The 13214-nt window shown below is 32.3% G+C and overlaps 1 protein-coding gene across 40 annotated transcripts in view; it reads left to right on the top strand.

Annotated features, from left to right (window-relative positions):
* Nucleotides 1-13214, top strand: part of LOC143226115 (uncharacterized) — a 103012-nt gene that overhangs the window by 26747 nt on the left and 63051 nt on the right. For 14 of the 40 annotated variants that reach the window (XR_013014348.1, XR_013014344.1, XR_013014328.1 and 11 more), the window contains 2 exons: nucleotides 8315-8414; nucleotides 10473-10595. The exons of 9 other annotated variants lie outside the window; for them this stretch is intronic. Coding sequence is in view for 1 of the 31 variants with exons in the window: in XM_076456643.1 (XP_076312758.1) it covers nucleotides 3963-4007 (45 nt within the window). In the remaining 30 variants the exon portion in view is untranslated. Of the gene's footprint in view, nucleotides 1-3962; nucleotides 7777-8314; nucleotides 8415-10381; nucleotides 10596-13214 lie in introns of those variants that run through there. 17 more of the 40 variants (XR_013014307.1, XR_013014306.1, XR_013014303.1 and 14 more) reach the window with 8 other exon arrangements.

The following is a 13214-nucleotide window of genomic DNA, read 5'->3' as shown; positions in this document are numbered from 1 at the left end:
CTACTTTTTGGGAATATAGTCTGCCATTCTTGTTTTTGGTCTTCATATTTAGGTGTAGCTGACTGAGTTCAGTATGTCATAGATTGACGTTGCTGTCTCCACTGATCAGCCCACCATACGATGTTTTATTACCACCTCTGCCTGTTACCTTTCTCTGAGTCATCTGAGGAAGGTTGATACTTCCAATTGGTTGTATTATTTTCATTGCCAAACATATTTTGAACCATACTTCTATTCCCTAGTATGCAGTTGGTTTAAAATCAGTTTGTTACTTTAGTTTTACTTTTCCCCTTCTCTCTTTGTTCTGATTTATTTGTTTTTGGTATTTCCTTAGTTTGGTGTTCATATCCCTTCATCTTATATCTAGGTGCTTTGTCTTGTCTATTGTTTTTATAGTTCTGTCTTTTGAGATTGCTCCTAACCCTTTGGAATCCAGGGTTTAGACTTCAGAGGTTATTCTTCTTTGGAACCAGTCCCAGTCTTGGTCCTGTCAGTGCCTTCCTCTCTCACTTCATCTCCCAGTTTACTTTCTTCTCCAACAACCTGGGGCTTTGAATGTCCTATCTCATAATTTCAATCTTCTTTTTTCATACTTTACCTTTCTTATTGTTCTATTTTCTATCCACTTCTCACTGATCTTCTGTATCTTCATTATTAACAGAAGGAATTATAGAATCTGTCTCCCACTCTACTATGGATTTTATTCTAGTCTTTTGTTGTCCCCATAAAGTTGGTTTTTTATACTGTTCCCTCAGTGTGGATTCCTGTACGTGGTGAGGGGACCTCCCAGGTAAGGTTCTGTTCTGTCTGGTTACCTTCTCTGGGATGTAAACATCCACCCACATGTTTGCCGTGCGTGGCAACCCGTGAAGGGGAGGAGTGGATCTTGGTGGTTGAGGGTTCAACCCTAATACACCACTTTGACCTTGAATTTCTGTAGATGGGCGGGCTTTGGGTGACCCCCTTGGGTCAATCGGCTGGTCCACTTGGGCTAGAGTCAACCAAGTACCAGTGTTGGAAGTTCTCAACAGGTGTTGTGGGCATTGTGCTTGATGCTGGTGTTTGGGTATAGTCCTCACAAAATCCTGGCATTGCTGCATTGTCCTTGGATGACTTTGTAGTGCATCCCCTCGTAGGGCTCCATGGTGGGTGGGGTCAGTGGGTTCCGAAATTTGTCTTTTTTCCTATGGATCCTCCTTCAAAAAACTTAAATAAAATAGTGAAAAAACAGTCAATAGGTAAGCGACCACGTCTTGAAGACTCTGAACAGCAATCTTCAACATCTGTAACACACGTACCTCATTTTCTTATATTACATTCTCTTTCGGAAATACCTTTAGGGCAATTGTCCCCTTTTTTATTCAGAAGGGACTAGAGGGACTTGCTGGCTCTCCAAAGTCAATAAAGAAGCTTCGATCTGGAGACATATTGGTTGAAACATCCATATCCCAACACAGTGAGCTCCTCTTGAATTCAAAGGCAATTGGAGATGTACCGATTGAAGTTACCCCTCATGCTACCTTGAATTAATCACGAGGAATTATTATTGAGAGGGATTTGAAGAACATTCCCGAATCAGAGATTCTTGCTGGTCTCTCCACTCAAGGAGTTTCTGCAGTGAATGTGAACTAAAAGTAGCACATTTGTCTTCCATAACTTATATAATTATGCAGTTTCTTTTACTCTGGATTTTCTCTACCAATTTTTATTCTCCAATATACCCAGAAGATCTAGTGTGATGACTTTTGTTTGTTTTATTTTCCAGTCATTTTCATGTGGTTTATATATGTATCATGGTACCTTGATTAATGTACATATTTCAACAAATTGAAAATTCCTCATTGATAAGAAAAAATAAAATGGATGGAAGAAGGTGATAGTCATCTGATACAATGTTACATGAAGAAAAACATCTTACACTTCTCATTCCTGGTGCCATGGGAAACCACCAAGTTGCTGTCTTTACCTCACAGGTATTGCTTAACAAAAATCTGTATTGAGCATAGGAGAATGGAAAATATTAAACCAATCTCCTCCTTCTAAGAGGCCAGTGTTGAAATGAAAGTTTTCTGGGAATATAATTGACATAGCCAATTCTGAACTCTTATTAAAACAAAACAAATAAAACAGACAATTCTTTCCTGATCTTTCTTACTTCCAGTGAATTTTCTTTGCCTTGTCAAGAGAAAACTTGTGCTTATACAGAGATTGTGTGACCTTCCCATTGGTAGAGGGCTACAGCAGTGTGATTGTCATAAGCTGTTATAATGTATGTGGGAGCTTGTTCAAGGTTAATGGCATGTGGTAGTTGTATGTAAGTGAATAGCTCTTAGTGGTACAGAGGTAAGTAGCTATATGAAAAATTTTATATGAGAGATTTTAACCCTGTCTCTCTGACTATTAAAACTATCCCAGAATAAGTTTAAGGAAAAAAATATTATAAATGTTACTTGTAAAGGGTTCAACAATTCATTGTAGTTTCAAGCAGTACAAGTATATAAGGTGTAAACTAAGTTTTACTCTGGACAAAAGTTTAAGGAAAATAAATTTTGAATGTGATTACCAAGTTACAGATAAATATATTTCACTTGTAAAGGGGTTTAGGACTTCAACAATTCTTGTTTTAAAAGTGGAATTTGATTTGGTTTTAGGACTCAACAATTCTTGTTTTGGGAATTTGATTTGGTTTTACTTACAGTATCAAGATAATTATACTCACTATAAGTATACAAGTATAAAAGTGGAAACTTTTATTTCAAGACAATTTGAATTGCTATTGGTTGTGGAACATCTGTTATTTAGAAGGTTTGTTTGAAGTTCCTTCAGCATGAACTTTATTTAAGTTTCTAAAAGCAGAAATTTCATACCTTCTATACTTATGTTAAATAGTGTTCCTGATGAAATATAGTGTGCATGTTGTTGTATATAAGATTTCTAAGACAAATGTTTGTTTCTTTTTCTTACTCTTTCAGTAAGAGGGAATTGTTCAGTGATGGCATTAATCTTTACACTGAAAAGTGTGACACTCAAAACACAGCTCGGAGGGACTCCAAGTTCCTGTAGAAAAGAACAGGAATGTTTCGAACCCACAGGAACTTGGAATCTCCTGTCTATTAAAAAAAATTTTAATAAAATGGGCAAATGACCACATCACCCATATTTTGGAGGTCTCACAAAATGTCATTCCTCCATGTTGTAGCCTTTTCAATGTCAAAGAGTATTGGTACAAGATGTTGTTTGAAAAAAAACTTCTCTGATTGATGTTTCAAGTTGAATCAGGTGGTCCATGGTGGAGCTCTGTTGTCGGAACCCACACTGGGTGGGCGAGAGGAGGTAGTTTGATTGAGGGACCCAGGCAACAGGTAGAGAGAACAAACAGTGATAGTACGACCCAAGGAAACACATATTTGGAGAATGTCCATGCTATGTATTTACCAAGATTGTCATTTAATTATTTATTATAATTCTATCTTTGGATAACATGAAATTTGATTCTTTTACGAAAAGAAAAACAAATCTGCTGGGGTGTCCCAAATGGAACCCGAATTTGGGCGTGGTGTAGATTCCCATTGGCCTGATTAACAGTATTAATAAACTTCTGGAAAAATACGCTACTGTCTAAAATATAAAACACCTCTCGAAGAAACAGACAGTCCGCTGACCGCTTAGTAAGGTGAACAAACTCAGTTATACAGGGTTTGAATAAAAATCACACCACAGTGGGATTATTTCTTGATGTGAAAAAGCTTTCGATTCAATCGAGCATCATAGTCTCAAATAGAAACTACCTCTATTTAATCTCCCGCCAACCTCAACAAGACAGATCTCATGCTTCTTAGAGAACAGAACAACTACAGTCAAAATCAATATTGCAACATCTCACACCGTTTACCTCTCGGCAAGGTTCTGTTCTCAGATATGTAGAATATATCATGTATGTTAATAATATTTCCTTCCCGAAGCTACTCGAGGTCTATGCGCTCATCGCCCCAACTTCAGCAGTGTGAGACAAGAGAGAAGGCAACTTGTTATCACCACCCTCTGCCAACTCTTGGGCTTCTTTTTTACCAACAAATAGTGAGATTGATCGTCACCTTATAACTCCCCCCACGGCTGAAAGGGCAAGCATGTTTGGTGCAACAGGGATTCGAAACCACGACCCACAGATTTCGAGTCAAATGCCTCAACCACCTGACCATGCCAGGCCACAAAGTTAGAGTAAGACTTAGGAGAATTTAAATTAGTTTGGTTCAGAATATCAGTGGGAATGATCATGTATTAACAATAATTTGAGTGAATGAATAACATACATTGCCTACAATATTTACAGGGCCATTTTTTTATTGTTTTATAATTTTAATTTTGTTAGTTGAGTACTTGTAATTGAACCATGAATTATGATGTTCTTGCACAATGTTTGAGGTCCAACAAATAGCTTAATATTTAGTACTAAATATTTTTACTCACAGTATAATAATGTTTGATACTTAGAAGTTTTTGCAATGTTAATAAAGTGTTTATTTTCTTATTTATAATATTGTTTGTGAGGTTTATGCAATTTTTAAAGGCATTCTCTGTTGATGTTAATCATTTTAATATTTTTGTAACATTCTGCATGAAACTTAATTATTGTATTAGCTGGAAGAAGAGTATGGTGAAAAGTATACATCATTTGATTAGAATAACCATAATAATTTCTTTTAAGTTTATTTTGGAATATTTCATATTTATATGTATCAAAAGCTAGTTTGTATACTTCTAGGGGAACTATATAGGCCTGAATGGAGAAACCTTGATAGTTATGCAAGTTATACCTTTTTCTTACATTAATGATGCATCTGTAAAGGCAGAAATGAAATATCAGTAATCACAGAGATAAGTGTGTATTAATTTGTTATAACTCAAAAACAAATTAAATAAAAAAATGCTGCATTGATTGAAAATTTCCCAGGGTACAAGCTACAGTGTGGGATCATAATATGTACCCTAGGGTTTTGAGGAGACTGAAGAAATAGGACCCACACTGCAGTGGGGATACACTGTCTATCAGTCTTAACCTCCATTCACCAGTCTCATAAAAGAAATAGAGTAGCAACACATACAGAATTAGAAATAGAAGGTAGGACAGTGAGACATGGGTGCTTAAGCCCACAACTTCCTACATGGGAAAACAATGTGGGACATGTTTTTTACACATGAAAACTACACACATGATTTATAACATACAATGCAACAACTGTCATGACTTATACATTGGGGAAAGAAGCAGAAATATGGAAACTAGATTCAAAGAACACAAAAACTATCTTTGCACGTTTTTCAATACAACAAATGTCGTAAACACATTATCATAGGAGACTCCCAGATGCTGAGTAGGAAAACAAATGCAAAATCAAAGAAGCCCTACTTATAGATATAAAATTAGAAATTTGGAGAGAGGTGCATCTGCTCAAGTCCATAACTTCTCATGTTTTGAGTTATAACAAACTAGTATTTGTTAGAGGTTTAGGTTTGCTGTTTTAATGGAGTCATTCCTTCTGATTTTACACATTTCACTATTTAACTTCATTAAAATGTATTTATTTTCACTAATACATATAAACAATTGTGATAAAAATACTGACAGAAATAGGTTACAACTTCATGTTGCATAACAAAAGTGTAAAATGTTTAATAAATTCCAAAAAAATGAAAATGAAACAAATTCAAGTATTTGGAAAGACTTGAGACCTACTAGAGCAATAGCTCTGATGATAAAATGATGCTTTTGAGAAAGTATTTAAAAGGTTTAATGAATGAACACAAATTTGGAAAATGTTTTTCACTGATAAGATCAACAGTAGAGTTGTTTTATGGAGGATTAGACACTTGTTCTGCAAATATTAAGGCTAATTTGTGACACCTTTGCTATTTTTCTTATAAGAGCAAAGAAAATTAGCTTATCAAAATATGTTCTGTGATTTAAAAAATTTAAGAATTGGTTTTATGGCGAATCATACCATCTCAGTGCATGCATCGTAAGTATGGTCTTTCACTGTCTTTTCATCCTTACTTTTAGACATGGAATTGGTCTCTGTTGGTACTAAGTTTTGTAGTCAGTGAACAAATTTTCAATATCTTGTACATATGTGAACAACTATTTCTGTCCTTATCATGAAATTAGAAACAGTTAAGGAATGTTATGAAGAAAAAAGTATTTAAATGTGATTGTTTGGAAAGTTTTGAAACATTCTGTTGTGTGTTGGGGGGAAGGGAGTTTCTTCTGAAGTGGAATTTTATGTTTAAGAATCAAGAGGATTTCTTAAACATTCATTTGGTATGGATAAATCTACGCTACATCATATGTATGAAAAAATTGCATTATAAAGGTACTTGTCTCAGTTTATGATGACAGTATTGTTTGTTTATTTAATATAACCTTCCAGTGTATACAAATAATTTGTGGTCTATGCAGAAATGACTTGAAGTTTCCCTCTTCTTGTTATTGTAGCATGTATTGTAGTACCAATTGCATGCTAAACAACTGAGAGAACTGTTTAGAACTGGAAAATTTAATTGGTTACCTTCAGGCAGTATTTACATTGATTAGTTTTGTGCAGTTTAATCAAAATTATGACTTAATCAATTGTCACAATAATAATAAACTAATTGCAAATAGAGATAACAATTTTCTCTATTTTTGGTAATTTTATTTATCCAAGTAATAAAAATGTTACTTTGTTTGCTTCTGAGCACAAAACTGCATACCTGACAAATTAAATCATGAACATCAGCAGAGATGCCAACCATTATGATTTGAACGTAATCATTACGATTTTGGTGTATACATTACAATTACATGCTCATACAGACAAATATTACAACTTGTTGCAACTCCCAAATTATTATATATTATTTTGGCCAATACAATAAAGTGATAAATTGTTCCCCAGGACTTGAAAGGGGTGAAAAGAAAATTTCTAGTAAAATACAAATAAATTTTGATAATAAATAAAAGACATAGTCCAAATGGCTACTTGCAGTAATCATGTTTGTGCTTGAAATAATAAAAAATATTTGTATCTCCAACATCTACCAATAGTTTAAGTGCAGTGCTTCTCCTACTGGGTACGTGGGGGAATCCATAGTTATGTCATCAGTGCTTGTCAGCCAATCAGCGCTCGTGTCGATGGGTATTTATCATTTTCTAAGCAGCATGGAAACACCAATGCGATCGTTCACAAGTTGGAAAAAAAGAGGCCTCGTTCACCAGATTGTCTTGTTTCTGGCAAATCTAAAAGGACTGAAACTGTGGAAGGGTTCTGTCTACAATCATTACGCTCAGTCATTTGAAATAGTTGGCATCTCTGTATCAGATAGTATAAAACTTTTAATTATAAATATGCTTTAATGTCTAGTTTATTAACATGCATGGATAATGAAGTTCATTAATCGTTTTAATGCCATTTAAGTTTTTTAATATATACATTACACATTTTTAATGTGGCTCCCTTTTGAAAATCACAGTATATGTAATTTGATTTGAAATTAGAAACTGGCTGTAAAATTAAATCACTTGAAACCAGGACTGGAAAGTCCAACTTCAGGTGACTAATGCTGCTGTTTGAACTACCCATTAGTTATCCTGTCTATAATTTTGCTACACTTCTTTTAAAACATTTTTGTTACTTTCCTTTTTGAAAATGGCCATAACGTCAAATAATCTGGAACCAGGACTAGAAAGGCCAACTTCAGGTGACTTATGGTGGTTTTTGTACTTACCTCTTTGTCCTCCTGGTGAGTTACGATAATTACAGTTACACTACAGAAAGTCCTTTACAACTTGAATTACTGTAGTGTTTCTCTTAATGTTGTAGACTTGATGTAAACTTTGGTTTTATGCTATTTATGTGTTGTTTTTTTAAACATTGTTTTGTTTTATCATAATTTCCTTTTATGAATTTTACTAAATTTACTTTTTTTACTGGATGTTTGACATAGATAGCCTAACTGCTTTGTGCTATAAAACTTTAAATCAACCAACCAACCAACCTCTCAGAAACACTTACAAAACTTCCTTGCTACTTCTGATAGATTGTCCATATCAACAAACATATTACCACTGTGGATATTTTCTTGTGTGATATGTTCTTTGTTACGATACCTTTAAAAGTATACAAATGTCTAGATTTTCTCTTAGAAGCACCTTGCATCATGGAATCGTGCTTAGATGTTAGCTTCAAAACTGGTACTTGCGCTATGAGTATCAACAGCATTTTTCTACCAAGTGATTCTCTTGTGCTGCTACTAATCTTATTAGTCTTCTCTTTTTCAGTTGCTTGTTTCTTGTGTATCTGTTGCCATGAAACTTCCTGGTTTCTGATTTGTGAGGACCATGCTTCATGTCCAAATTAAAATATTCAGGAATTACAAGGGTAATAAACATTTTTGTTAGACTACATGAAGAAGTAAAAGTATTTTCTTTGTTTAACACATAGAGTTTAACATTTTTGATTGACTCATCAATAAAAGGTTATTGGTAAAGTCCATTGAAAGGAAGTAGTAATAAGAAAATCTGCATTTTGATAATGAGGAGGAATTACAGTCAAACTGGGTAAAATTATTAACAAAATTGGATAAAACAATTGTTGATCACACTGCCATGAAAATGGAATGTAAATAGGGCATTTAAATAGAAAATCTTTTAGCTTTCTTACTTTTAAGGGTTTACTGTGGTTCTCAGAGTTTTGATAAGACATTGAAAATATAGGGACTAAGGATTCAAAATATGGAAAAGATTATTTGTAATATCTTTTGATATTTTAAGGGAACATGCTATCATAAAATTAAGAACAGGGAATCCTAGGTGTGATTGATCTGTTCATTTACTGATTCAGCCCCTAAGGTGCCTTTCAACATGAAAATTTCAGTTAGAGTTATTCTGGTAGAAATTATTTTTACTGTACTTAATCTTTCTGAACTGTAGTTGATTATTAGAAAGAACCAAAATATTTAGAGTTGTATCACTTCACTAACATTTCTTATACAACCACAAAAAGCAAATATTTGGCTGTGAATATAGATAGTTTTTCTAAAATTTCTTTAAACACATTTTAAGGGTGTTGAGTGTTGATATAATTACTAGAACCTTCTTTATCATAAAACTTTTGTTCTTGAGAATGATTGCATGAGAGATTGAAATGTTGTACTTGTTTTTAAAATATTCCTTCTTACAATAAAAGGTGTAACTTCTAATAATCTAACAGCAGTGTTGGTATTTTGAGTATTTATCACATTTTCAAACAATTTCAAACAAAAGTTTGAATGAGTTATTCATGTTTTTGCACTTGTTAACAGAGTTCTTAGAATCCTTGCACTATTACCAGCAGCACAGTGTGTGAACTTTTAATGCTAGAAAATTGGTTCTGATACACATGGTTGGTAAAGCAAAGATAGCCTATTGTGTATATTTGTGCTTAATTACAAACACATAAATAATTAGAACTCAACACAAAACATTTAGTTTCTGAACAGACTTAAAAAAATATACACAACAGACATAATTGAAACACAAATTAAAAATTTTTTTATTTTCTTATTCATAATTGTATGCAGTAAACAGACATCTATATTCACAAATAATATTATCCCACTAGTAAAATGTGTAAAAAATTTGAAATATATAGAGTTGACACTTGAATTCATGTTTGGAAAATTCCTTGTAAACAAATTTTTCAATATTTGTGTATAGTAAGAGATATGATATCAGCTTGGTGAATAAGTATGACTTGTATAGAGATTTCTAAAGCTAACTGTCATAGAAAATTGGCTCAGCTGAGTGCAAACCTAACTGACAACTGTCTGTTATTTTCAAGTAATGTTATTATAAGGTTGATAGTGTTGTTACATTTATTAAACAACAACAAAATAAAAATCAAACTTCTTTAAAGCCTCTATTTGTATGTAATTTTCCTTTAAGTATTGTTTAAGAAAGATTTAATACCAAACTTAAAATACTGAGTAACGATGTGTGCTTGTGAACAAATTTTGTACTGTGTCTTTTTGTGTAAGTGTTAAAATTGATGTGTGGGTTAAAGATAAAAAATTAGTTATATTTTAGTGTCTTTATTTTTCTTTCAAGTGAATAAAAAGTATTACATTTGTTCAGAAAGTGAGATAAAAAAATAACACTTTCATTTAATATATATTAATTTGAGCATAACCTACTATTTTGTAACTTTGATTTTCATCTACATATTCAGAGTAAATGAATGGATCATTGTGATATAATTTTTGAGCAACAAAATCTTTGAAAATGCAGAATAAGTTTTTCATAAACAAGTACTTGTGTTGAGCTGTACCTCATGTTTAAATGTTCTAATGCTGTGTTTTTATCACCCAGATAAATCATGATTCTAGCCTATCTAAAAGTTTACATTGGATAATACACTCCTTTCTTACATGTGGTAAAGCAGAATTTTGTATTATATCAGTGGTGTTGTCCCATGACTATCTGCACAAACAGAAACAAGCTTCAACAAGCTGTCTATGTGAATTGAACCATCTGCCAAGATTCTGTGATTTTGAATGTGTGAGGACACTCTTGTAAGTGGAAAGTAAGTTAATTTCTATAGTATTTAGTATCTGCTTAGTTTCATGTAACTTTAATAAGTTTAAACATTTCAAGTAACTTGCCATTCAGTTTGTTGAAAAAATTTTGGTACCATTCAGCAATTTAACCAGCATTTATTTATTAGCATGTTAAGGTAATTAAAAAGCAACACCAACCAAAGTGAATAGTGATATTTATATATATAGACCAAAATTTCCATGTTAGTCACACTCAGTTATTTATTGAGTCTTGGAATTTAAGATGTCTTTATTAATAATTGAGTAATTTGCTTAAGTTTAAATTATCTAAGTTTTGAATAAGGCTTAATATGAACTGAGAATGTCTTTCTATATGTATATTTTAATTTATAATACATTTTCATGTTCCCATCATTTTATAATAAGTGAATATTGTTTTTGACTTTTTTCATCTTCAGTTTAACATGTGTGAAGAATAGATGTAGATGACTTAATACAGAGAAAAGTGATGGAATGTGGAAATAAACATAATACATTGAATAGTTATATAGTTGATTCTCTGTCAGTACTGACCTCCACAAGTGCAAACAATAACTAATTTCATAAACCAATCACACTGATATAAAAATAAGTCTTGCTGGTACCTTGCCTTTGTTTTTTAAATTTTAACATTGTGCCCTCTTGTCATAATGGGGTATAAACATTGTTTAATCAAATTTAGTCAACTTATTGTAAATTTGGTAGTGAGGAAAGCTGAAGAATACTAGTAAATAAAAGGCTGTTACTGATGGAATTTTGGCAAGCTATAGTTTTAACTTTGTTGTATGCATTGATCAAACTGAAAGAAACTTAAAATTTAAAATGAATAAACGTAAGTGAAGTGTTGAGAAAAAAAGGTAAAATTCCTACATTACGTGAACATGCATATCGTATCAGTCTTCTCATTTATTGGAAAAGAACTGTTATTTTGGATCGACTGAATGAAATAAGAGCTGGAAACATTAGATGATCTACGAAAGAAATGAAAATGAAAGTAATTATAAATAAAGAAAAAGGGTTGGCAAGTCAACCGGTATGTGAATGACATGTTTTTCTGAAAGTTCAGTGTATTAACTAAGTACTCACATAATCAGTGCCTTTTACATATTTATGGTTTCCATGTAGAGTACCTGGTTTGAGACTATTTAAACTTTCAGAAAAAGATTGATCACTTGAGTACCTTAATGAAACTGTACCCTTGTTAATTATGGAGTACCTGAGGGTCAGTGCTTGGGCTTTTGTTCTTTCATATTTACATTAATCATATTGCTAGAGGCATGTCATGAGAGTTTACTGAGTTATATTCAAAATGTAATTAAATTACTTTTATTATCATGGTAAGTAAACTTGGCAACAAAACTAAGCTTGTAAAATAAATTTGGAAATTATAGTTTTAATTTTCTAGTTTTATAAGACAACATTCAATTTTCCATTGTTTCCAAATTGTGATATTTGCTTTTTTAAGTATTTCCTCTTCTCTTATTCATTGACCACTTCTTGAAGAACTACAAAATTTGACATAAGTCGCTCATTATAATATTGTTATTACTCAGACAAAGTATAATTTTTTATAGCCTTCAATCTTATTTGGTTACAGAGGTATAAACTAGAAAATCAAGCCACTTTAGCCACACCCACAATTAAGTTTTCTCTTTCACAAGTTTCCAATATTTAGTTCTCTTTGATATTTAAAACTATATACTTTTAACCAACAGAAATCCAAATATTATTTCACATAATTTTCTGTACAGGAGTTTGTTTATTTCGCTTCCAGTGCAAATTTTATTCCCACAGGAAACACATTGGCAAGTTTAGCTAAATTTGTATTGGGTCTTATTAAATAGTAAGAAAGCCAGAAAATTTTGATATTCCTGGGACAATGTGTGCTTTCAGCATGTTATTTTGTATTCTTTGTTGCAATTTTGATTAACTAACAATCATTTAGTGCAGTGATACCATTATGATAATAGTTTTAATTAAGAGTTGATAAAAAAAAGACCCAGATATGTATTATATTTTAGTTTTCATGTGTATTATTTATTATTATAAAGGTAAATAAAATATAAGTTTTAGATTAGGTTAAATAAATAAAAAAAACGTTTTCCTGTGATATGCTCATTAGTAACCAATGCATTACATAATTTCTTCAGGTAACGTAATTTACATGTTTACAAAGTGGTTCACAACATGTGTGGTGATATCATTAGTTAGACACAGTTCAAAGAGCAATAAAATTTAAGCATAAATATACATATATTGTTAAGGGCTTAAAGCTATTTAAGATAGTCAAATGTGTCGTGAAGTCATTCTTGAAAATAAAAGGGCAATATGTTTTCTTTTCACGGTATATGAGGTGTAGAGTTAGAATGAGGAAAATAACATAACACGTAAAGTTTTACTGAAAAACACACATTGAAATTCCAGTGCAATTACCCACCCTTTTCACAGTTATAGCTATTTTTCATATGATTTCCTTCTCGTGCACAGATTGTCACTCATTACTAGCTTTGAATTACTATCTAATTACACATGTATGCCACATGTGCAAATTAGCATTCAACAACTCTCCACCAGTATGAGTGTAACACATCCTTTTCTGATATTTA

This window comes from Tachypleus tridentatus, chromosome 9 (genome assembly GCF_004210375.1).
Source record: "Tachypleus tridentatus isolate NWPU-2018 chromosome 9, ASM421037v1, whole genome shotgun sequence".
In the NCBI taxonomy this organism is placed as follows: Eukaryota; Metazoa; Arthropoda; class Merostomata; order Xiphosura; family Limulidae; genus Tachypleus; species Tachypleus tridentatus.
This window is presented reverse-complemented; position numbering and strand designations above follow the sequence as displayed.